At 43.0% G+C, this 26,675-nt stretch overlaps 1 protein-coding gene across 6 annotated transcripts in view; it reads left to right on the top strand.

Annotated features, from left to right (window-relative positions):
- The window catches only part of stau2 (staufen double-stranded RNA binding protein 2), a 62,657-nt gene that overhangs the window by 7,181 nt on the left and 28,801 nt on the right, over positions 1-26,675 (top strand). For 5 of the 6 annotated variants that reach the window (XR_003748838.1, XR_003748836.1, XR_003748837.1 and 2 more), the window contains exons 6-12: positions 6,864-7,023; positions 9,463-9,570; positions 13,549-13,761; positions 14,602-14,739; positions 16,550-16,681; positions 17,103-17,160; positions 22,601-22,881. Coding sequence is in view for 3 of the 6 variants with exons in the window: in XM_028969474.1 (XP_028825307.1) it covers positions 6,864-7,023; positions 9,463-9,570; positions 13,549-13,761; positions 14,602-14,739; positions 16,550-16,681; positions 17,103-17,160; positions 22,601-22,881 (1,090 nt within the window). In the remaining 3 variants the exon portion in view is untranslated. The remainder of the gene's footprint in view (positions 1-6,863; positions 7,024-9,462; positions 9,571-13,548; positions 13,762-14,601; positions 14,740-16,549; positions 16,682-17,102; positions 17,161-22,600; positions 22,882-26,675) is intronic. The other variant, XM_028969476.1, reaches the window with a different exon arrangement.

Raw genomic sequence — 26,675 nt, 5'->3', positions numbered from 1 at the left:
TAGTTTCTAGCTATCTAAACCTACCAAGACTAACAGCACCAAAAGCAAAACTGAGCACACATCATGTGGATTGTTATAAAGAATGTAGTACACCCCCTCATGATCATCTGCCAGAATAGTCACTTATTTGCTCAATAGCTACAGCTGATGCTTGGGGTTAGATGAGACATAAATTTTTGGGCTATATTGCTACATTGCCAACAAAATGTACAAATGGTGAAAATCAGTGATCGCTAATAAATGTCATCTTTATAGTGCAGGACATTGAGGAATTGTTCTTGGAATCTAGAATAAACAGAATGTACAGTGGGTTTATGGTGTTCTAAGAACCTACAGCCTTTTATCATCTCACAAATTGGCTTTTCACATTGCTGGCTGTTGTGCTTGTTTTTATATAAAGTGAATCATCACACAGGGTCTTCTTCTTACCTTCTTCATGTTCCTGTTCCCTAGTGTGCTGACCTTGCATTACAGGCAGCTCTTACTATTGTCCCTTTTGCCAAACAAACCTCTACTCTGTGCCGACGAAGAGGAAGAGGCAGGTCCATCATTATGAATTCTGTATGGTTTGCAGTTTGTTAGTGTATGTTAGTGGAGGCCAGAACTCATTCACACTGGGAATTGGTACTGGGCCACTGCCTTATCTGTCATTATGAAGTGGATCACAGCTATTTTCTCCTTGTCAGGCATTAGGTGGGAGGACTTCTTGTGATTGGAGTCACTCGGGTTTACCTTAAATCATGATGGGCTGACCCTCCACTAGAATCTTATTTTTGCTGAAGCACAGTGAATGTTCTGTGCGTCCCTTTAGAACTGTGTTGGTCTGAATGTCTGCAAACAGGCCCAGTTCAGCACAGGTTCTCCAGTATCACTTTCTCTACTGGAGGGATGGATCCCTAGAGACATTACCTTATTTGGTGTTTTGAATTATGGGTAGATGCTGTTCTCACTACACAACTTTCTGTTTGTTAAAGGTCCCCTTTGATATTAGTGGTCCCCTAGTATCAAAGTCAAGTCAAAGTTAACTTTATTGTCGTCTCACTGTATACAAGTAAACAGCGAGACGAGATTGCAAAGCTTTGCAGATTCACACTGTGCAAAAAGACATTTGATGTCTCTTTCCAAAAATCAGACACACTGTTTTGATGTGTGTAGCTTTGAATGCAAATGAGGAAAGAGGAAGGACAAGGAGGACAGCGACCTTTAGAAATGAGTGGGCATTCACATGTCTGTGTTTTTCCAGAAAATAATAAAATTAACCCACTGTTTCTTCAGCATCTCACGTGAAAGAGAAAGTGAAGCGAAAATGATTGTCATTGTGAATCGCTGCAGCACAGCACACGGTGACACAACAACATATGTCCTCTACTTTTAACCATCACCCTTGGTGAGCTGTGGGCAGCCATGATAGGCACCCGGGGAGCAGAGTGTGGGGACAGTGCTTTGCTCAGTGGCACCTTGGCCATAGCCTGAAATTATTGAGTGTGTGACTGATGGTCATTCAGACAATTTTCATACTCATCAGCCATTATGATGTCCAATACCATACCACATTGTGCCAAGATGTGTCCCTCAAAGTGGTGGAATACACCCAAACCATGCCATCAAAATGGCTCTCAAAGTTTTTTCTTTGTCATATAATTGTATGGGATTACTGGGCCAATTAGTAAAATATTTTTAGGAAACTATCCTGCAAGATTTTGTGCAAGCATCTAGAGAAAAAAAATCATGTACCTGAAAACCCACTCAGACCTTGAATATGAATGTGTTGTCTTGATTGTTCAAAATGTAAGCAAGCAGCAAGGTTCACCAAGTATCAGTTTTATATTTTCCTATAAAAGCCATGTCCAATTATGCAAAATTGTTTGTGAATAAAACAGTCGCCCTCCCCTTAATGAAAATGGCAATCAGCTGCCAAACAAACTGATATCATTCACAGGAAAGGAAGGGGTTCAACTGGGCCCCTCACCCTCCCAGCAGAAGTCTGCCAAGTTATTTTGAGAGCAGCTCATGAGGGCAGAACGCATTTCAGAACTGTACAGATGGCCCTTTCCAGTGCCCTGGGCTTCATTTTCCCTTCAGTTTGGTTTTTGGCCTAAATCCCAAGCAAAGTCTTCCATTTGAACAACTTTAATAGATGTATGCTGCACAATGCTTTATAAAGACAATTATTGTAAATAGTCATCTGGAAGGTACTTTGGCACTTGAAGTCATTAGGTAATATTGATGCAAGCATTGGCACATGTGAATGATTCTTATTGATTCTTAATTTGTTCTTAATGATGTCATTTAGCGCTTGTTGGCAGGTCCATTGCAGTTTTATTCTATTTTCAGGATGTCATCACTGTGGCCTGGATCCAGTCACATCATAAAAATGACATGTTAAGGAATTTTACTATCTGAAGACGTGTAATGGAAAATTTTATGTCAGAACAACAAAACTGGAATGTGTGTGGTGGCGACGTAATGCACCCCAGCCACTTTGCAGGAGACTTGATAAACCTCGGACCCATTTTCACGTTTCCGTTTCAAATGCTCTTCCCCTGGGGTGCCATCTCCTTCAGTCCAGTGCCCCCTGACAACTGGAAGGTTTGTGGGGGAGATAAATAAAAAGAGTGTGGTGGGATACAGTCCTGTTGGGGCATGATAAGGATGGATGAAAACTGTGAAGAACTCCTCAGTTCCGTTCTGTTCCGTTCCATTGCACCGCTTTACGGATCACAGGGACATGTGGACATGAGACACACAGGCTCTAAAGGCCATTACACACACCACACACACAGATGGACCGGAGCAGTTTGCAGTCACCAGCCACAGCGTTGTTGATTTGAGACAAGTAAGAGAGTCTGGAGTGTGGTTCAGCCTGACAACCATCTGCCAGCTGCAGCATCCTGTCATGGTACCTGCCAAGTGCTTCCCCCGTCTCCCGAGAGACCACTTACCCATCACAGAGCTTCAACATTCATCAGTTCCTTCTCAGAACCATTAAGCTGCTACTCAGTCTTCCAGCTGTGTGTGTGTGTCGAGGGGTCTGTGTGTGAAAGAGAGAGAGAAGGTAAGAGTGAAAGTGATAGCAATCAGTGTGCATAGCAGGATTAGGGCAAGATGCCTCCGCCTGGGCCAGTAATGACCAGAGATGTATGAAGTCATCAGCAGTCCGGTGTGAAAGTGGCTCTGAATGCTGGCAGTGAGACCGATGGCAAAAGAGAAAGAGAGTAATTTGGGCAGAGGCGGCCACTGGATGGTTGCCTGGCCCAGGCTGAAAGAGACTGTCCAGGTGACGGATCTGCAGTGGACACCCACCAGTGTCTAACACCCTGATACAGCATCATCCGTAGTGCCCTGTCTCAGGCACATAGCAACAGTCTGCTGCCTCACTGTCCCCTCTGTAACTAAGAAGTTCTGAATCTGTACAATGTTTCATCTAAATGTTACTTTTACTTCCTTATTTCTTAGATTTTTCATTATGATAAGGAGGTTTCGTATTTATGATTAGAGATGGATACCAGGGAGGTGGCGGTGCAGAGTGGCACAAAAATGGTAAGGGGACACACAATCATGTAGATCTCTTCAGGGTTCTGGATGTGAATGTAAGCAGTATCAAACATAAAAAAAAAAACGGTCCCTGACATTCTCCAGTTATCCTGTGGTCAAAGAAATAAAATAAAGCAAATTTTGTTCGTGTCATAATTTATCTTAAAAGATTGATGAAATTATACTGTCTGTAGAAGGCATGAAATAAGACAAAAATAAATGTGAATGTGGTTTGGAATATCATCAGTGTGAGTCCATCTTTCCACCGCCAGGGATTCATTCGAAATGTGTTACTCGTTAGAAAACTGTGAAATTTCAGTCCTTTCAGTACTTACAAAGTCAACACTTTGTTGAGGCTCAAGTTTTTACATCTCGCCCTGGGCTAACAAATTGCTTACATTGTTTACTTTTGCATAGTGTTGTGCTTGTTCTGAACAATGAGTGTTGTTTTCCTGCAGAACAACAGAGGCAGAAACCAGTTGGTCTTGAATACCTGCTACAGTCGCTTGTGGGGCGGTGCTACAGTCTGGCCCATGTCTGTTTGTAAGAGGAGCACTTTAGCAGTGTTTTGAGGAGCTTTGTGTACCTGAGGAGCCCCATGATGGTGACCACTGGTAAAAATGGAAACCTGTCATTTGTACTGCGGCTGGAGGAGGATGCCAAAAACTTGACACCCCCCCTCATGGGAGCCGGTTGACTCCATTGGCTGCAAATCAGCCACTCTCCCAGTGTTTGGCATTACTGTTTTCTGGTGATTCAGTGGCTCAGCCTGCCTTCCAGGCTTCTGTACAGATTGGAGACATTGAGGGATTTTGCAACATCAGAAAACACTCTCATCAACTTACCATCAAACTGAATCACAGCTTCACTCACGCAGCCCCACAAGCACATGACACGTCCCTCATTTTCAAGGCCGGTGGGCTTCTCCACACGCCCTCATCCGTCCTCCCTAGGTGTTCCCAATCGGATCTCCTTCCCGCCCCTAATGCAGACCAGAAGAGACTAGCTGGTGTGTGTGTGTGTATGGTTGTTTATTGGGCTTTATTTGCTGCGTTGTGTGTCAGCAGCTTCTTTCCCACGATGCACAAAGAGGGCCTCCTGCAAGCTCAGCTGCGGGCCGCTCTCCCCTGCACCTGTAACCAAAACGCGGCGCTGAGATCCTGGCCCTCTTCCTATGTTGCACTTGGCATTTTCCCCTCCGAGGCCCGGTTACGTTTCACATGCGAGGACCTCGCCTCCAGCCCTTAGGAGTGGCTGCAGGAACCCGGCCGGGGGGAGAAGCGCTGACTCACCCCTGAGGCAGCCTGGAACTCACTGGCAGGTCCAGATGACGTTCGGACAGATGTGCTGTAACCGTTTTTCTCCCCTCCTCCAGCACCACCAGTACACACACATGGATGCCATCCGTACATTGGTTTGGATTTTTATGTGTTGTGGCCTCAATTAAATTGCACCCATACTTGAGCTGCACGAATAAGCAAACATTGATATATCCAAAGCCTCACTGGGTGCTGTTAATGATTTATTTTACCATCCTTAACTCTGTGCCTTAAGTCATTTTGGAATGATTGTGATATAATTTGGTTGAGCAACAACGCTTCTCTGCGTTTCATTACTTTGCATGCAATGATGCGCTTTATTCTGTCCTGGTGGCTCAGTCGTCTGTTCCGATTTTAACTGCTCCCACATGGATTCACTAATGATAGTCTGATAACACTACCAATTCCCTGTGAGAAATAGTGTTTCCCTAATAACTGAGACGGAATAACTGCAACGCTAGTGAAACAAAATGTCTTAAGTTGAGTCAAAGCGAAGCCCGTTAAATTTCTTACTCAACACAAGTTCCGCATGCCTGCACTGGTTTCTCAGACTCCCTTATTTGTAAAAAGCAGCTGGACTGACTTAGATCACTGAGCTTCTGCACATTCTTCCTTTTTCAGAGTATGGTTTGAAATTGTAAAATATTCAGCACATATTCACACACAGACTGGTGTGAGAGCAGTCTCCCAGGAGAAGCTGATGCTGGGTCCTGCTGTGCAGTGGTTCATTAAGACCTGAGAGTGCAAACAGGCCCTTAAATCTGTCCAGTGAACAGCGCTCTGACAGCCCTGACTGGGTGAGCCAGTGTTAAGTTGAAGAGAGAGGGATACATTTGCGCCTCCTTTTGTCTGCTGTGCCTTCAGCCTGGGCCAATGGAGAGCCATCATTTTAGCCTCTTTGCCAATGGCTTATTGTTATGTCATTGACCCTGCTGAAGAAGGGCCCTTTAATTTTGCCCTTGTTTCCAACATTAATAACTCCTCCAATATTGTCTGGGTTCTGGCCTGCTATAAATCTAGCCTCCCAAGTTTTTTTTTGTGTACAATGTCTGGGACCCCACTGGCATTCTTAACACCACTGTGCATCAGATTGAAAAGGCTCTGGGGGTTATGCTGTGTTGAAAGGGTAGAATTGTGTCTACGCTGGCTTACAGAGGAGCAATGAATTACATGAAATGTTATTTTGCTAAATAACCATTCACATCAATATTAGAACTGTTTCTTAATATTTCAAGGAACGGAGAGGGACACATTTGACCTTATGTACCTGCAAGGAGTATTTCAGTTAGATGTCATCACAGTTGAACCTCGTGACAGATTATATGGAAATAAGTGTTTTTTGGTGATGTGCTGAGCCATCAGCTCTTCTTCTGTGATCTTTTTCAGTCTCTATTATACTCTTACTAGAGACTGACATTGTTCTTCAAGTTGATGTTTCCTCATTTGGGCCATTTTGACTGAACTCAACAAATGGTCCATGATACCAAAAATTTGTTGAGTTGAGCCAGCATAACCCTCAATGGGTTTGCCAAAGGTGTCATCTACCATTCCAGGCCTTGTATGATCATAGGATCTGCACATCATGTTTTTTTGTTGTAGATAAATCTGTCCAGACATGGTTGCTGCAATTGTTCAAATATGTCCTAGTTTTCATCAGTCTAAAACAAGAATGTCCATTGATATTTATTGAAAATACACCAGTATCTGCTCATATTTTGTAGCTTGTGTTTTGTCAATTTCCATGTTAATCAAATGTTTATCGTAACTTCTCAACACTCCAGGCACTTTTACATTGTGTATCATTTCCAGTCTGTAGTTTGTTCAGTTATAAAGCTGCCAAGTTTCGATAAGCTAATCCTCTTATAAATCAAACGCTTTGTTTCCCCCCCACCCCCCCACCCCCTTCCTCCTCCCTCCCTCCGTTTCTTACTCTGATTCCATTCTCTCTTTTTCTTTCTTTCTCCGTTTTCACTTTCTCTCCTTTTGTGCTCTGGCCTGTTTCCAATTTAGGTACCATTACCCTCTGCCTAAGGTATTTTATGTGCAGCTGACAGTGGGAAACAATGAGTTCATTGGCGATGGGCGGACTCGCCAGGCCGCTCGACACAATGCAGCCATGCAAGCCCTCCAGGCCCTGAGGAACGAGCCCATTCCAGAGAGACCACCTCAGGTAAGCTGACAGAACAGCGGTCAGAACATCTCCTGCTAAGAAAAGAAACCGCTAGAATAATATTAAGATTATGTGTCACTCGGCTGAAACATTTCCTTAGGATCTCTGCCGTTTTTTTTTTTAAACCAACCTCAAGATTTTAATTTCTGGAGGAGATGGAGATCTCCCTGGCCTTATCCTCCCCTAGGCAACTCAAAATATTCATTTCCCTCTACCGGAAATCGTATCCCATTATTGCCCAAAAACATGGCATCAGTGGCGGTTATTTAGAACTGCTTGGCGTCGCCCGGCTTGTTCTGTCTTGCGCTCTTGTCTCTATAATGAGGTCTTTGTCAGGTGCTGCTTCCGTGTATTGCTTTACAAATTGAGGCACACCATCTCTGTGTACACCCGGGGCTAATCTTGTTCTTCTGGCTGCCTGTTGGCTACAGCTCTTCTCTGTAAGACAGACCTCCAATGGGTATGACTCCAACTGTCAGACTGACCTGAATTAATAGAGTTCCCCTTATCTTACACACACACCAAACCTGAAGGACTGAATAAAAAGTTGAAACAACTGTCTTAAAAAACATGCAGCAGGGTTTAATGTTAATTGCATCTGCCCTCTGCACCTCATTTTTGTCTAGCCTTGTTAAATGTTTTTGCATTATTGCACCAAAGTAACTCTATTTTACTCCTTCTGTGTACAATTTTTTTAAATCTTTGATTTAGTCATTTGGATCCATTATTGGTTGTGGCATGTAGCAAGTGCATTTAGCAAGCCATTAAATTGACATCCATGTGGCACACAGTACAGTCATGGACAAAGGTTTTGAGAAAGACACAAATACTGTTGTTTGCTGCTTCAGTTGTCAATTTGCATATAAGCCACTTCTCTCCAAGGACAGACAAATATTCTGCAAAAAGTACAGGGATTGGAATGCTGAAGACGGGGAAAAAGTCATTTTCTTTGATGAAGCCCCTTTCTTATTTGGGGCACCTGAAACAAGAAGAAAAGGTGAGTGCTACTATCAGTTCTGTCTCATGTCAACAGTAAAGCATCTTGAGGCCATTCATGTGTGGATCTTCTTCTCATCCAAGGGAGTGGGCTCACTTACAGTTTTGCGTAGGAACACAGCCATGAATAAAGGTGGTATAGGGTGGTAGTAGCCTAGTGGGTAACACACTCGCCTATGAACCAGACCCAGGTTCAAATCCCACTTACTACCATTGTGCCCCTGAGCACTTAACCCTAAGTTGCTCCAGGGTGACTGTCACTGTAACTACTGATTGTAAGTCGGTCTGGATAAGGGCGTCTGATAATGCTGTCAATGTAAATGTAAAGAATGGTAAAAACATCTTCCGACAGCAACAGTCTGGTGAAAAACAATGCCTCTTCCCACATGATGGAGCACTGTGCCATAAGGACAAAGTGATAACTAAGTGGTTCAGGGAAACAAACATGGCAAGGAAACTCCCTGGACCTTAATCCAATTGAGAGCTTGTGGTTAACCCTCAAGAGCCGGGTGGACAAACAAAAACCCACAAAATCTGACAAACTCTAAGAACTGATTTTGAAGGAATGGGTTGCCAGAAGTTGATTGACAGCATGCCAAGGCGAATTGCAGAGGTCTTGAAAAAAGGTCTGACACTGCATATATTGACTCTTTGCAGAAACTTGATGTAATTAAAATGCTTGTAATTATACTTCAATAAGCCTCAGAAACTACTGACAAAAAGATCTAAAAACACTGAAGCAGCACCAATATTTGTGTCATTCTCAAAACTTTTGGCCATGACTGTATATGAACACAGATTCTTCAACTCCTCTTCCTGTTTGGGTAACTTGGCTTCTGTGACATGAGTGGCCTCACATGGAGCAGAAAGTGACCATGGTGTGATGTGATGAGATCTGAAAATCCACCCCCTTAAAATAGTAGCAGCGTTTAATAATATGTCAGCCTGCCAGTTGGGAGTCTTGTACCTACAGAAACTGAGCTGTGATTTTATCAGTCTATTTTTTACCCTGATGGATATATAATTTTTTCTGCTTCTAGTGTCAATTGCTGATGTGAATGCAGGACTGAAAATACAACAGAACAGCACCACATAACCTGATCTTGTGTAACACACATATATGGCCATGTGGCTTTGCAAATGTGATGCAGCTAGTGGATTCTCACCAAAAACTATGCCGCCCTTGTTCATCTTTGACTTGGGAGAAAGTCACATGAGAAACAGCAGTCATGCGTTGAAGTGCAGTTTTCAGTGTCTAATATCAGATTAGGCAACCACTGAGTGAAATCATAAAGTGAGCCCTTGTGAGACTTCTTGGCCAGTACACACAATGTGGAGAATATGGGAGGGGGAGGGAAAAAAAAAATTCACAGCAAAAAGGTTAACATAAATTTTTTTCCCTTGGCTGACGCGAGGCCTTAACAGGAAATGTAACTCTTTCAGCGTCCCGAGGAGAAGAGTGAGGCAGAGGAGAGCAGCGATGCCAGTAAATCTGAAATCAGCCTTGTTTATGAGATTGCTCTCAAGAGGAACCTGCCTGTCAATTTTGAGGTAAAATTAAGATTAAATGTCAATAAAATTTTTTATTAAAGTTTCTCTTCCAGATCATAATTTTAGTCCTGGACCTTTTTGTTGCCACTGTACTATTCCCATCCAGTCTTTTAATTGATTTGTAACACACAAGTCTTTGTTACAGCAGTACATCATAAATAATAGATATCATTATGTGGTTTTCCCCATCAGATCAGACCCGCTGAAAATTTAGTCACCTTTATTGTTCTTTTTTTGTGATTTCTTCTAATGGATAATTTATACCTCATAACTGTAACTCTTCAGTTTTTGGTTGTTGTTCCTCACGCTATCAGTCAGATTATTTTACCCCATCATTCACATGACAATCAACCCACATCTACCTTGGTCTGATCCACCTCACATAGGTGTGAGGTTCACAAAATCAGCACTGATATAACCCAGGTCAGTGTGAAAGGGGTTTGCATTAATCATCCTGTACCTTGCTCTTAGAAGGGCCTCTTAGCCTTTTACTCAAGGTCACCTTATCATAAACTAGCTGCACAGTAGATTACAGTCTAGCAACATTAACGCTAATGATTTCTTCCCCACAATCAATTTGTGGAAAAGAGCATACTTTGTTGAATTGATGAAATGGTGCATTTCACAATTAATAATGTTAAAACGTGTAGAGAAGCCGTTTCGTGGAAAGTGTAAGCTTACTCACACTCAGTCGGGGTCATAGTAATTTAGTAATAGCTTAGAAAAAATTGACAAAGCTTCAGTAAGCTTTCAGCTCAGAGATTGTGGTTTTCCTCCTCCCAGACTGTTTAATAGAAAACATGTGGACAGATTTACTTTATCACATTTCCCTTCCTGATGTGCAAGAAAAACAAACACAACTGTCTAGCATGTTGTTTCAGGATCACTGTAGTGTTTTATATATGGTCGTCCCCCATTCCTGCCTCCAGCTTTCCTTTCATTAGCCAAGCCTTGGTAAACTACATACTCTTGGAAAAGAATAAAATAAAGGAATCGTGTCTGCCTTGTCCAAACCTTGCTGTATAAGGCACAACTCCAATTCTGTTTGCTCACGAAATGTTATTGTTTCCATGCTGTTTGACCATTATTCAGCTGTGAGATCTTGGAGACATTTCACCCACCAGTTCTTCTCTCCTGACGTTTTTTTTAGTTCAAAGTAGGCCTTTTTCTCTGTGAACTGCCATCAGAATTGGAGAGAAGTCCTAGGCTCTGACATCACAAAGTAATATTGCATTACCCTTTTAACCTAAGCCATATTAAAACATTTGGTGTGAGTTATACCAGTGTAGCGTGTCTTGTTTCATCATCCACCACCATGAAGAGGCTCTTCTAAAGGCTAAACATGTTGACTGTGCTGTCAGGTGATCTCAAGCAGATGTCTGCTTCAAAGAGATCAATATATAAATCACCACTTTTGTATAGATGACTCCAGACACAAGAGAAGCCAAGAATCTCCCAATCATGTACACAAGCACCTCCCTGCAGGGCAAGAGCATCAACAAGTGGTACAAAAGGGCCATTCTTCAGTCTATCAGTCACTGGCATTGTCCTTGGCCGGCTCCGAAATCCTCCCATTTCACTGGGCTGAAGTTGCCGAGGTTCTTGAATGTGTTCATGCCATCACGTTACACTGTGTTTTCTGCGTAAAATGCCCGATGCCCTTCCAATCTTACAGACAGATCAACATCGAATTACAGCAAGTTTCCGCCTCGCAGCTCGATCTGTGTCGTTGGGCAGGGCGTCGTGTGAGACAGAGGAGCAGACAGACGAATGTTCCCCGCAGCTCCCAGACATGACAACCAGTGGGCCGCTGAAACTTCATCGCCCCTCCAAGGATTCAGTGTCGTCTCTCCGTCGTCGTCCGGAGCTCGTCTGCCGCCATGAAAGGAGCCGGATCCCAGCGCCAAGACTTTGCAAGGAGGGAGCGGTGTCATCGTTGTTTCGAGAAGACGTCCGTCACCTGCCTTGCGGCATGCCGGCAGCCCACCTAGGAGAGGCCTTTTTTAAAAGAGCCCTGGAAACCCAGTAACCAGTGTCATGGCAACAGTGAATGGTGGCCAGTCATCTCCTGTGATTTCAGGCTTGTCTTGGCTTTTTGTTAAATGCTCGATAAGGTTACCCTAGTCTCTTTTCATGGGCCAGATCTCTCAAGAAAGTCAAATGATACAGTGCAAGAGAGAAAGAAAGACCAAATAAACAAAAGGACATGCCTTTTGCTAGACCAGTCCCAGATTTTTTGGATGCTATCTCACAATTATGATCACCAACACAAGGAAGAACGTATTTAACTAGACCTAAAGGGTCTGTTCCAAATCATTGTATTGGAATTTGAATCAGTGGACCTTGTAGTGGACCTTCACTGATATGTTAACCTAAATAAGCATATTAGAATTAATTATTTGTCCTGCAGAAGATGTACCATGCTGCTCCTACACACTTGAGGAGTTGGACCAAGTCAGTGGCTTTGGGTGTGTAGACAGACCTCTGTAAAGTGTTCATTAGAGTTGAGTCACAACTTGTCTTAACCTATTTTTGAAAGGGCTTTTCATTATTCTACATTTCTGTAACGGTTTAGCTCTTAAAAAATTGACTGATCACCCCTTTTTTGTGGGTTTCGCCCATGACCAATATGAAGACCACAGCATTGTTTTCATAATATTTAGCTTTAGCCTTATTGCAGTGTAACAATTCGTCACCAGTCAGGTGATGCTGTTGCACATTTGCGCTTTAGACTTGACTTTATATGTGACTTCTGAATACAGCACAGTGATTTGTGAGTGGAAGAGTGCTGCAGTGGTGGTTTTGTAAAATGCCCTTTATCAAAGCCTCGATAAATATTTGGCCATGTTGCTCCTTTAGCTTTGTGGATGTTTCTTTTGTGAACAACCTCTGGCGTTGAGTCCAGGCTTTTTGCAGATAAGGTGTCTTGCAAAGAACTGGCCCACATCTTGAAGAAACCCAGACAGCCTGTATGTCATGGTGGTATTATTCAGCATTTCCTCTTAAATTAAGCCGGGCTCTATCCGGGCCCACATCTTTCCATCAGTGATCTGCAAGCTTCAGATCAGACCAGAAAAGGAGGAAACTGGGAATGTGAGGAGGCCCAGAGAGAGGGCATGTTTTTACCAGAGCCTGAGTAAAGAGCACAGAGAGAAGGGGTAAAGACCAGCTACAGCAGAAACTAGACCCCCTCACTCTCTCATTGCTGTGGAACAGCTTTACTTGCTCTTGGGCTGGACCCTGCTGCCCATGTCAAATACGATAGAAAATACAATTGAAAATGGATTACGCATTACCCCGACAACGTCACTAAGGCTCTAACGATCACACCAGGAATCTGAAGCACACACGTGGCCATTTTTAAAGTGAAGTGATTGTCACATGTGATACACAGCAGCACAGCACACGATGCACACAGTGAAATTTGACCTCTGCATTTAACCCATCACCCTGAGTGAGCAGTGGGCAGCCATGACAGGCGCCCGGGGAGCAGTGTGTGGGGACGGTGCTTTGCTCAGTGGCACCTCAGTGGCACCTTGGCGGATCGGGATTCGAACCGGCAACCTTCTGATTACAGGGCCACTTCCTTAACCGCTAGGCCACCACTGCCCCAGTGTGTTTTGTGTGTGTGTGTGTGTGTGTGTGTGTGGATACACATATGTTTTCCTCCAGTATAGAATATTCTGCCACTGCTTCCTCAGAATGACAGATCTGGCTATTTGTGCGTGTGACTATTAACGCAGTGAGGCTGGAGATTGTGTGGGCATGCACACATTTATTTCTCCAAAAAATCTGAATGCAATTAATAAATGGCATTTCCCAGCGCAATAAAGAACTGATGAATTTATTGATGGCTGAAAGAGAAGCCCATGGGGCTGTTTTTTATTAGACGTTAATGTGCTCAGCAGCTACGCTGAAGATTTACACGCAGATCATTTGCCTGCCCTTGTGTGAGCACCAGACTTCCTGCTTTCTCAGGTTCTGAAGGAGAGCGGCCCACCGCACATGAAGAGCTTCCTTACCCGAGTGACAGTGGGAGAGTTCTCGGCTGAAGGAGAAGGGAACAGCAAGAAGCTGTCCAAAAAACGAGCTGCGCTGTCCATCCTTCAGGAATTAAAGAAACTGCCATTCCTACCTGTAGTGGAAAAACCCAAACTGCACTACAAGAAACGGCCTAAGACCATACTGAAGGTATTGTTTATAGGCTTTTCTTAAGTAGGCAGTATCAGTAATTCACAAGAGTTATCCCTTTAAAAAGTGCCCCTTCTGTGGTGCAATAGTGATGCAAAAATTATTCATTGAAGCAAGAAAGGATTTACACTCAGAGTAAAGAACAAATTCTATTCGTTGCATAACATATAAGAGTGAACCTAATCAACATATCAATTGACTGGGCATTCAAAGAGTCAACCACCCATTCTCCACAGAGCTCTGCTATATAAGGCTTTGTCTGGTCTCAGCACTTTCTGATTGTGGAGTCATTTCCTGCTTAATTAGTTCATTAGGAGTATTACATGAGTGCTGAAATAACATATTGTAAAAAAAAAAAAATTAGTATTATCATGTGGACAGGTTAACCAACAGTAGCATCATTCAGATTTTGCCTAACTATGTTGTTAGAGTTGATCTATCACCACACATAACCTGTATGATTCAGACTTCAGCATAGCTCCCAGTCATTTGAACAGGAGTTCATGAAACCCCTGTGTAGCTATCATCCATTTACATCACAAGGTTACACCACATTCTAGTCAATTTACTAGGTAAACACATAAAGTGTTGGTGATGTATTATATGTTTCTTCAATATGATACTTTGCCCCACCAAATATATCTCAAATTTGCATAAAGAGGTGGGTGTTCACCTTCAAATATGTAATTATATATGAGTATTGGTGAGATTTATGTTGTAAAATGTTCTACTACTCACAAAATCCATTTTGTCCAGAACAGTTTCTTCATTTTCTCCTTGAATGCACTTTTATGTTTACTAGACCTTCATCTTTTCTTCTCTAAATTCTTATTCTTTCAGACTGGGCCAGAGTATGGGCAGGGCATGAATCCCATCAGCCGGCTCGCACAGATACAGCAGGCCAAGAAAGAGAAAGAGCCCGAGTACACGTTGCTGTCGGAGCGAGGGATGCCGCGTCGCAGGGAATTCATCATGCAGGTAAAAGGGAATCTCAGAAAAAGAAAAGAAAAAAAAACAAAACACACACAAACCAGGAGAGAGGATGGGAGAGAGTGAGACGAGGGAGAGAGGAGCCATGCTGGACAAACACTGATAACATCCTGCTGGGTCATCTGTCTTCATCAGGAACTCATGTCTTCTGCTTCCCGACTTCCACAGACGCTGATTATCGGTAACCTTCAGTCACGTCCGAGGCCGCCCTGCCCCTTGGCCCAGTCTCCCTCACCCACACATGCCTAATGAAGTGCCGATTAGTCTAAATTAACAATGAATGTGGAACACACTGCCTTTTACCTGTAGGATTAATGAATGGTTTGTAGTAATTGAGGAAAATAGATTTCCTTTTAAAATGGCTTTCAAACTTCATATGGTTTTTGACCATTTATATAAAAGTTTTTTTTTTTCTTAGGCAGTACGATGTCTGGGAACCAGAGGTCAGTGACACTGCTGACATGCGTTTCCTGAAATCGTCTTTAGGTCTCTTACAGTTAAATTTCCGGACAACGTCCACACACTCCCTCATTCTCTGACTTTTCCTGTTGAGTCTGGAACTGACTAATGTTTTCTTTGCTGTAGGCTGTTACAACAACAGCAAGAGCTGTCTTTACCGGATGTCCCATCCCAGTGAGGTACCACGCTAAGATCACAGTGTGTCACAGTTTCGTTAATTGCAAAAATGAATCCCAGACTAGTCTTATATACTCTTATCTACTTTAAGTCCATGAACACTTATTCTCAATTTCCCTTAAAGGAGTTAATCTGACACCGAAACAGCCAGCAGAGTGTTTTTATTTACCATACCACCATCTCTTCCCGTCGCGTTTCCCTCCCTCTCCCCTGCTAAGTAATCTCCCCCTTTCAGCCAGGCAGTGTGTTTGCGAGCACGCAATAATGCTGCCCTCCAACAAGCGATTCTTCATGGCTCTTTCACCAAGGCATTAGCTCCTGCTTGTGTGTGTTTCTTTTGTGTGGCCAAGTTGCTTCTAAAATTTCCACATTGTTCCCAGCAGAGGCTGCGAGCATAAATGAGTTTCTGTTCCTGGGCTTTAGTCGATGTAGCACTCTGAAGCTGTACATGATTTAATACCGCTGGCCATTACATTTGACCATCTCTTGTGATGTCATTTTAAAGAAGTTTGCAAGTTTCTCTTTTTTGTGTGATCAGCCTCAGGCCTTAGATTTTATTTTTATTTGATTTAATTTGATGTCAGCATTTCTTCGGTAAGGATCTGTTTATTTTATTTGAACATCTACAAGATCCATTTTGCCAGCACATAATACAATAGCTACAAATGTCACACTCGTACTCACTCTTAGACAGGTACTTCATAAAGCATTGCAGTGACTTCATATGCAGTCAGCATTACTTCCACTAAGTACCTGAAGAAGTAATGTAATTCTGTGTTGCCCGAGGAAGGCTGAAATTATTAATGAATTACCAGTTATTAATTAATAGTTATTAGTGAATAATTATTGAAATTAGATTATTATTCTACTGCAGGACTGTTCAGTTTCTCCTCTCTCTTCTCACAAGCAAATTGCAATTGCATGGCTCTAAAAGGTGCTTCCTGTGTTGACCCAAATTTTCCCTCAAAATCTATCTTATATCCGAATATGTCAGTCCAGACAAAAAAAAAACGGAATACTGGTAGATGGCACTGGTAGTGTTTTAAATAGCCTTGAAAAATGGGGAGTCGTTTTATATTTTGGGTCACCATATACAGGCCAATACCGAAATAAATGTAACTAGTTGGCATGTACTGAATAACCCTTTCTTGTGTGTTTGCAGGTGAAAGTCTGTGGGGAAGTGGCTACAGGGACAGGACCCAACAAGAAGGTAGCAAAACGAAATGCCGCCGAGGCCATGCTTCTCCAGCTGGGTTACAAATCATCCACACCGCTGCAAACGTCCCCAGACAAGGTCAGCCATTCAATCCATCCGCTACTTCAGTCTGACCAAAACCATTAAACGCAGGAGAAAGCGGCCATAGTGTCTCCCAGATAGATCATTCTTCACATATTCTCATTACATTCAGGGCCAGTAACTCTGTGGTGTCTAATGGGTGATGGTTAGCTTTTCTAATGAGACTACAGCTTTGTGTAAGAGTGCGGAGAGAAAGTACCTTTGTGTCCTTGTTTTTTTAATGTCTTGGCAAGGTTTCTGACAGTTGCTGTAGGATGTCTTAATTTTGGACCAAGTTCTCCCTCCAACCTTGGCCCTCAGAACAGTAGGAAGCAACTTTTCTGACATGCATGAAATGTGGTTTGGTGATCCGGCTTCTCTTTCTTTTTTCTCTTTTGCATATCTCTGTGTATCCCCATCCCTCTCACGACTGCTGCAGATGGACAACAAAGGCTGGAACGGACAAAGGGTGGTTTTTCCCGAAGCCACGAATAACAGTAAGTGTTCCTCTTCCAGCACATCGTTCAGGTGATGTCCAGCCATTTAATCTGTCTGACTGATAAATGGCCACCTGACTGTCAGCTCAATCGCTGTTCTGATGGTGTGGGGAGCCTGCAAATTCATGCCCTCTTTCATAGCCAGATTTCTGCCCCTCCTTTTCCTGTACGCGGCTAGAGCCTGCCAATCTGGATTAGTGACCTTGCTCCCCAGGACCCTCGGACGTGGATTTTCCCATGTTGGTGGGATGTGCGCATAAAGTTATATAATGAAGCCTCTGTTGGATGAGGGGCGCATAATCAAAGACCAATTTGCAGGCATCAAAGGAACGTATTCACAACTGGATGTTCCGCTGTATTTTCTGTGTTTTGTATTAATCCAGCTCCCCCAAGATTTGTAGAATTAGGACAGACCAATTGGTATTCACTTCAATGCTCCTGCCCAGAACATGCATTTTAATGACAACAGCGCTCTGATACACTCTGTTTCATCAGAGCTGATGAGTCGAGGAGTTGAGCATGAGATTCAGGAATCAGAATATACCTGCGTTCTCATTGGGGATAAGGATATATTTTCCTGCACCAAAATCTCTTTTTACTGGGCCAAACTTTCCTAATTAAAACTCATGCTTAATTCTACTTTATTGAAAGTATAAATACAAATCAAATCAATTTGTACGTCTCACTTGTGATCCAAATCCATGGTTGGCATTTTCTCCATCTCTGGAGATGACTGGAATAAAACTACTAATTTTAGTAGATGCTGACAGGGGTCGGCCGCTTTGAGATTCCTTTAATAGTGGTTATAGTGATTCAGTTATAGTGGTTATATACATTGGACCGCGTCGTCCACTTCTGCACGTCTCCAGCGGAGTACGGAAACCCACTGGTCGCTCAGTCGTAGCAACCAAATGACAGATGACAGATATTAGAACTTAGCCTTGTCTCGTCTATGGGTCATGTGTCCATGTGGTCTTAGAGTCTAGGTAAAAGGTCTTCATAGAAAGAAATGAGACAGTCTGTCATCACATCATCACTTCTCTGCTACGTTATCCTGAGGTGGCCTTTTGAAGCGCTCATAGATTAAAGGTAGAAGCCTGATCCGCCTTTCATAATACACAAAACTGGAAAGTGGAAACGAATCCAGGACCTGCGTGTAACTGGGCCGTAACTCTTCGTCGACATAACGACATGACGATAGAGGTATGTGTGGTCCTGATGATGCGTCCTGGTCAGGCAGTTCATTGTCCAAACCTTTCTTTTTTCCAGCCTATTCTGCATGAATCTGTGCCATGAGGGAGCATGCAAAAATGATTAGTTCTGCCAGAAAAAGCGAGAGAACTCCCCTCCACTCCCATGCGGCATTGCAGCAGTGTTTTTTTTCTCTGTAAGCGGAGTTGCCACATTTAATTTCCTGACGTGCTTGTCTGTCTGACGCATTTCTCTGTGTGCGAGTGTGTGTGCGTGCATGCCTGAGTTGAGCGTGCACGTTTGTGTTTAGTATCCGAGCTGATTTACAGTTTGGGCTCTTGTTGTTATCTGTTTTAAATCAGGCACTGGGCCCTAGGTTGGCCGATGGCCAGTACACCGTTCTCAAGCAAAGCCCATTAGCTTGGGTGGGACCTCAGGAACCAGGGGATACAGCAGAGGGGAGGCATGAGCTTGTGGGTAGTTTTTTTTCCACCAGTCCTTTTTTGTTTAATTATTTATTGATTTTAGGCATTCATTCTGCCGTATTATTCTGATGATGTCATTTTGGCTGCAATGTCACAGTTTTTATGATATTTCCCATTGTGCGCATGGTTTATCAGCCATGCAGTAATGCATTGGAAGTTGCCAATGGACATTATGAAGAATCTGTGTCAGATGCTCTATTTCTGGGCATTTGGACTTATTGCGATGACCAGAGAGACCTGACGGATGTTTCCGATTTACATTTCCCTCAACAGCGCCCAATTGAAGCACAAACACAGCGCAGAACTAATTTGTAAATTTGCATTCCAAGCAGTTACATCAAATAATATTTATGCTTTTGCGTAGTGTGAAGTTTGATAAGATTTTCATAACACTTTGTCTGAGCGGCTGCAGCTTTGCAGCACTGCAAATGCTTAACAGGAAGCAGAGAGTCAAACGTTCTCCAGCCTCAGTGCTGGCGCACAGCTGTTCTGCTTGAAACAGCTGCTTTCACAGATCTCCAATGACCTTATCTTAGTTGTATGTTTTTCCAGGGGGCTAATCCAGAACCACCAAGTCTACCAAAAAGACTCCACCTTTTTATTCTTGTTGAGATGCTGAGACTTCTGGCTTTTCTTGGACGGAACTGCAGACTCAACAGGACCTGGGTTGCATCTAGTCCTGGAGTCTTCCATCGGTTGAAAAAGAGACAACCTGGCACTTATGTCAAATGAGCCAATGCTCTCAGAGGAGAGAAATCCTGCTGTCTGCTCACTATCACCTTATTTCCAAATGTTTGTGTGAAACTGAATTTAATTGTGAGATTATAGGATATTTTATGCAATTAGCATTCTAGTTGGGACAATGTCACTTTTGTTTGTGATTATCATGGAATGGTTGGGCTTGCCTAATGTTTTTGACCCTGTATAACAATGGCATCCATTGTTTAATCCTCCTGTGAATAATCTGGGTCTTTTATTACTAATTGTGACACTGGGCAGAATGGAAATCCGTGGCAGAGCAGCAGCGTTGAATAAGAAAGAACATAATACTGGGACTGGCCAAAAAATTAAACACCCAAATGAACCTCATATTTTCAACACGGACTAGGTTGAAACTGCTTCCACTAGAGAGGTCAACTAATATTATATTAAATCTTAGCACAAGTAACTTTCAGATGAGGTATTACTTCCAAGCCAATGGAAGACGAGTGACGGTGGATGTAGTTTCCGATAAGATATGAATGAAGATAAGAACGATACCTAACTATTAGTGCTGTGCAATATGGACAAAATAATCATTTTGCGATTTTTTTGAACGAATATTGCGATTGCAATTTTGGCAACTGTTTTTCTGTCCGGGCTGTCTGTGTGCTTTTGTTTGTTTCAATGGTCTTTGTCGACATGCATTGATCATGCAGTTTTTGTATGACACGGTTTTAAGTGTTGGAACAGATTTGTAGTATTGCTCTATTTCGTTGGAATAATTATTTCACAAGCCTTGCAAATTATCTTGCTCTGTGACATCCTCTCTCCTGAATCCAAAATACTCCCAAACGACTGACATTGATTTTCTCTGATTGGTTACCATCTTTCTCCCGCTCAGCTTAGCTGTGATTGCCCTGTGCGCTGCGTCAGCTCTGATTGGTTAACATATTAAAATCATGCGCACAAGAACGTATTCTGAATACATTCTAAATAATCTAAATAAATTAATGTGGGTGGTAGTAGCCTAGTGGGTAACACACTCGCCTATGAACCAGAAGACCCGGGTTCGAATCCCACTTACTACCATTGTGTCCCTGAGCAAGACACTTAACCCTAAGTTGCTCCAGGGGGACTGTCCCTGTAACTACTGATTGTAAGTCGCTCTGGATAAGGGCGTCTGATAAATGCCGTAAATGTAAATGTAAATGTAATGGATAAAATCGCAGCCTTAAGTGGTTTAGAAATGTGCTTAAATCGTGATTTTTTTGGGATTGCAGTTAATTGCACAGCACTACTAACTATGGAGTTTTAGACCCCATCCACACTACAACATTTTTCTCGAAAACAGGAAAATTCTTATGTGGCCCTGCATCCACACGGAAGTGCGTAAGTGCTGAAATTTTTGTGAAAACTCATATTGCCCAACATCCAAACTGACCTATAACCCCAAACTCGTCATACATACAATGATGGCAGATAGCATGCCTGTGGTTGTGCTGCAGCAGCTGCAGAACCACATACAGCAACTACAACAAATCATCTCTACGATGTACATTTCTTATGAAAATAGCATGTTGGGCAACAATGACACCACAGAGGAGAAATAGGTGTGAAACAAGGAGTGCCCTTTGGGTGAGACCTGGGAGTTACAGCGCCACTTACGTTCTCTGCCTGTGGATGACAACATTTCTGATAATGCTCCTGTTTGGAATCAAGATCCTCTGCAATTCCTCCTTGCAGAACCTCTCCAGTTCTGACAGGTTGGATGGTAAATTTTCTTCACACATCACTCAGAATTAAGGCCAAAAAGTTATATCCAACTCTACTGAAAGTCCCTTTCTTCTTTACCTCTCCCACCAAGGCTCTTCTCAATCGATAGCTCAGTTTGGCCAGACGGCCAGCTCTAGAAAGGGTTTGGTCATCCCAAACGTCTACCATTTAAGGATTATGGAGGCCATTCTGCTCTTAGGAACCTTAAGTGCTGCGAGAAAAAAAACCTTGGCCAGATCTGTGCCTTGCCACAATTCTGTTTCTGAGCTCTTCAGGCAGTTCCTTTGACCTCATGATTCTCTGACGTGCATTGTGAGCTGTAAGGTCTTGTATAGACAGGTGTGTGGCTTTCCTAATCAAGTCCAATTAGTATAATCAAACACTGCTGGACTCAAATGAAGGTGTGGAACCATCTCAAGCAGATGATCAGCAGAAACGGACAGAGCGTGAGTTAAATGTATGAGCGTCACAACAAAGGGTCTGAATACTTAGGACAATGTGATATTTCAGTTGTTCTTTGTTAATAAATCTGTGAAAATGTCAACAATTCTGTGTTTTTCTGTCAATATAGGGTACTGTGAGTACATGATGAAACTTAAAGGATTTTAGCAAATGGCTGCACGTTAACTAAGAGTGAAAAATTTAAGGGGGTTTGAATACTTTCCATACCCACTAGACGCATGCCTTCTGTGTAGGGTTGGCAACGTTCCATGTACAGTGTTCTGAATGGTACACTCTCTTTTATCAGTTGGTTCCTGTCTTGCACTGTGGTTGGCTCAGAGTCACTGCATCTATTAAAACTTTTTTATTTATTTATTTATGTACATTATTGCCAGCTTTTACATGCCAGATGGTGCCAAGCAACTGAATCAGACAGAAGTAGGGTCATTATTTTAAGCCCTTTCTTGGAATAATATTTTATTACTAAAGGCTTACCTTTACAAAATATGTGATCATGATTTTTTTGGCAGTTCTATATGGACTGCCATGTCCAAAACGGTGTTTCCACCACGTCATTCTATCATTCTTGCAACTAATAGGCCAACCGCTTGGCCCTGGGTCAACCAAATCACTGAAATTGTGTCTGTGTTGTGCAGAAAGAATCAATTAATTTTTCATTGTTAAATGTGGTCGACCAATGAGCACTTCTTTTTCAAAGCTCTCCAGGCTTTTATGTTTAATGATGTTTCCAAATTTATCCAAGACCAGTGCAGACTGTATTTTTCATTGACAAATCAAAATGACCTGTGGATAGTGCTTAATTCCATTTCTCCTCTTAACACCATCAGCACAAAAGGGAATCCTCCATCTCTCCCCTGACGTTTACCAGGAGATGGAGGCCAGCAGGATCAAAGGTGGCCCTGGGACGCCAGTGAGCTACCTGAGCTCCAAAGAGCCGTATTACACCACCACTGGGAACACGGCAACCATCGCCAGGGAGCTCCTTCTCAACGGCACCTCACCTACAGCCGAGGCCTTGGGCATGAAGGGGAAGGCACCTGCTCTGCATGCCGGTGCTGTGCAGCCCTCCCAACAGCTGGAGTACCTGGCCCGCATCCAAGGCTTCCAGGTATTCTGGCTTTGCCCCTCATTTCACGGTATCCCAGCACCACCAGGTTTCAAGCAGTTTCTTAGCATGTGTGTGTGTGTGTGTGTGTGTGTGTGTGTGTGTGAAATCGACAGTCTGCTTCAGTCATTTGTGTCTGTCCCCCCATAAGAGAACTTCGTTTCCTTCCTCTGTGAGCTGAACTACTAGAGGTCTTTGACCACCTGTTAAGCGTACATATTTATGTGCTCATGGCCATGTGTGTCATTTTTTTTTTTTTAGATCAGATGCAGATGATTGGGAGATCCTGCATGTACCTCACTTCAAAACACTGCCCTGCACGTTCATGTAGCGGCAGATGATTTTCATAACTGGACAGTGAAAACATTTAATGCCGGCAACTCCTTTTGAAGACCTTTTTTGTTATTGCTGTGAGTCTTCCTGTGTACTGAAACCTGATGAAGCTGCGAGAGCCAGGCAAATGTAAACACAGAGAGGCAGCAGGTTTTGGTTAGGATCTTGGTGGGGTGGGGTGCAGGGTGATAGAGGAGAAGACTTGCTCTGCCCATGAATCATTCTCAACTTAAGCCACCCCCCCCCCCTTCTTCCTGAAACGCTGATAACTGCAGCAGCAAGGGATGTCTTGATAGGGCTGGGTTTGTGCTATACTCTTCATAGCATGGATTCACAAGGGATTTTAGTCTGTAATGAAGAGAAGCGGAAAGCGTCTGTGTTTCATTATTTTTTTTGTCAGGACTGTGTAGTATATGAGCTGGTAATGAAAACCTGAATGTATGTAACAGATTCTTTATGGACATTTTACATAAGGTTCCAAGGGATTTCCTATGCACTTTGCTATTGGTCTAACATGAACTAGCTAGTATTATTACAGAGTATTATTCCATCACATGGAACAGTTTATACTTCTAGCAATAATCAACAATTAAGTTGTTAAAATGCTGACATTTTATTATTGGTACTATGGGCTACATATCTGCTGCCATGAACACACACTGAACTATCAATTGATAAAAAAACGAATTACATTCGTCTCATGTTTTCGAACGGTCAGTGCAGTCATTCATCCCTTTGATGAGAGTTTTGCACAGTCATGGCACTTTTCTCAGCTTCATGAGGTACAGCGGCCACCTGGGCTCCTTTCTGAATGGGTTTCCACAAATGAAACATACTGGCTGATTTTCCTCCTCTTTCCTTTCCATCCCAACCAATGACTTTTGTTTGGTCAGGTGGACATTTTTTGGATATGAAGGAAAATAACAAATAGCAATAAACACCAACTCCGTGTTTATTTCAGAATAAACTTTAATAAAATGAAGAAAGAATAACACAGGTCGGTTTCGCGCAGCATTCACTGACTTTTCCACTCACTACATGTAAATAGCCAGGTAGGAGAACCTTCATTGTGAATGACGGGCGGTTTGAATACAATGTTGAGGCTGCATTCAGCTTTGAAGCTACAATAACTCTATTACATTTTGTCAATGATTACAATGCCAGTTGACATCAAACTTTTTTGTTATTTTCTTCCACATTTGTTTTATCATTGAAATTTTTTAGTGTGTGTATGTGATTTGTTTCGGTGTTTGGGGCAGACTGGTGGAAATAGGGCAGAAACAATGCAGTGAGTAATGCACAGCTCCTGCACGCTTGTCTTGTTGTTCTTGCTCCGTCACTCTCTCTTTCTCACCCACTCTTCCTTCCTCTTCTAATTTCCCCAGCACACTCATTCACAAGCTTGGCGGGAGTTGCTCACTGGTGTTTCTCTTCAGCACACACTTGAGGTGCGCAAGCCTCGGCCGTTCAGCTCTGTCCCATCTTTCTTCAGGCTATGGAGCATCTGGGCTGAGCAGCCCTGCAGAAATAACAGGCAGTGTGGACAGCCTCCCGGACCGCCGCCAGGCCCTTCTTGGTGCTGCCAAAGGCCCGCAGAGAGCAGGGAGGTGGAGCAGAGAAGGGAATCTCTGTGGGAACAGAGCTGGGCTGCAGCACATCAGGTGCGCATCAATAAAGGGCCTTTTGTGCAGCCGCCTCTGGGCCCCGGCCGAGAATCGGACCAGGTCGAATTCATACGAGAGATGATTTTCTGATCTCCCCACTACTCCATTCATTCCACCGAGCCTTTGACGTTGTGCATGGATTGCCAGTGGAACGCTAAGCATACTAAATCTCCACGTGGTCGACTCAGACAGTATGTGAAGAATGCAAAGGGAAAACAGAGCTGGGTATTTTTCTCACGTATCATCCAAAGGTAGCAGCAGTACATAAATCCATAATAAAAAAATGAAGAAAAGGATGAGCAGCTTGCGGTTTCTCCAGACTTCTGTCAATTTGTGCAAACTGACCTTCATCTCAATCAGGCACCTCTTTTGTAGATGAATGGGGTGTGCTGATAGCGGAGGTAACACGCGTCTTTCATCCCTCCCCGAGCTGGAAATGGCATGCGGCTCTCTCTGAGTCGTAACCTTTTGATCCATGCTGCATTCATCTGGTGTCTGTGTACCAACTGCCCTGCTGTCGCACCATTAATCTTCTAACTGCACAGGCAGACACTGTTAACTCAAACAAATTTCCATTTTCTGTATCGCGCCCCGTCATCAAAAGCCGGGCAGGGCCAGCCTTGAAAAGCTTTCCTTTAACCCGGCACATTAGATGTGGCCGTTTCAGTTCAGCGTCTCTTCCTCCCACTAGCATTAATAGGGAAGCACTGATGGACGATTAATTTATTTGCGAGATCAGAGGAAGCCTTTCATTTGACTAGACATTACGAGGCGAGCACTTTTAATTAGAAACTCGGATGGTTAAAGTTACAGTAATTTTTAATGGTTCAGAGACCCAGGACTCCAGAAGGTTTGGTGACAGACGCATTTTATTAAGAAATTCTTATCAGTATGCGTCATGTATCTCATGCTGGGGTCTTAAGAATAGCTTCAGGCTCTCATTTTTCATTTTTATCATTTTAATGAAACTAAAATGAATATTCTTAAATGTTAAAACTGAAATCGCTCAGAATTGAATGGTCCCCTTTGTTTTTGTGCATTTTGCTTTTTTGTTTGCATTCAGCAGGGATAACATTTTTGGTTGCTGGTTAATTATTTTAAATAAAAACTGATTTGAATAGTTTTGTAACAAGGAGTACGGACATTTAGAAATCCCTGATTTGCAACCAACACTCTTCTAACACTACTTTTGTATCTGCATGAAATAAATGTGAACCTTTTGTTGTTTTGGGGTTATGATGACTGATGAACATTGCGGAGTTGCATTCTGTGAGATTGATCTCTCTGTGGGGTCCGAACATGGAAAAAAAGTAATATAACTTTTATCTAGTGTATCCACCTGCTAAATCCTCATGCAATAACCACCAAGATTGAAATCTAGAGGAACAATGTTGTTCTAGTGTGTCTCTAGCATTTCCTCATCGCCCCACTGAAAACCCCACACTAATGAAAGCGGGAGCCATTGCTTGATGTATGTTTATAACTGCCACAAAGCATATTTCATGTTACCTTCGCTCGTGGTTTGTTGCTTTGTCTTTCCATTGCACTCTTTCTTGGCTCTGTGAAAACCACTTCAAATAACACTGGCAGCTTCTCTGGCCGAGGTTTGGCTCCCTCACCGCCGTCCATCTGCCGACCGTACGTTGCAGTGACATCAAAAAGCCATTTTCCGCAAGCCCTTGAGAAGGGACGAATGTTTTGTTTTTGGTCCATCCTGACCCTCTCCTTTTCTGAGTCCTGTGTTTATAAGAGAATTTACTTTAGAATAATACATGTTGTAAGGGGTAATCCCACAACCAC

This window comes from Denticeps clupeoides, chromosome 2 (genome assembly GCF_900700375.1).
Source record: "Denticeps clupeoides chromosome 2, fDenClu1.1, whole genome shotgun sequence".
In the NCBI taxonomy this organism is placed as follows: domain Eukaryota; kingdom Metazoa; phylum Chordata; class Actinopteri; order Clupeiformes; family Denticipitidae; genus Denticeps; species Denticeps clupeoides.
Note: the sequence above shows the minus strand (reverse complement) of the source record. Positions and strands in the feature narration are given on the sequence as shown.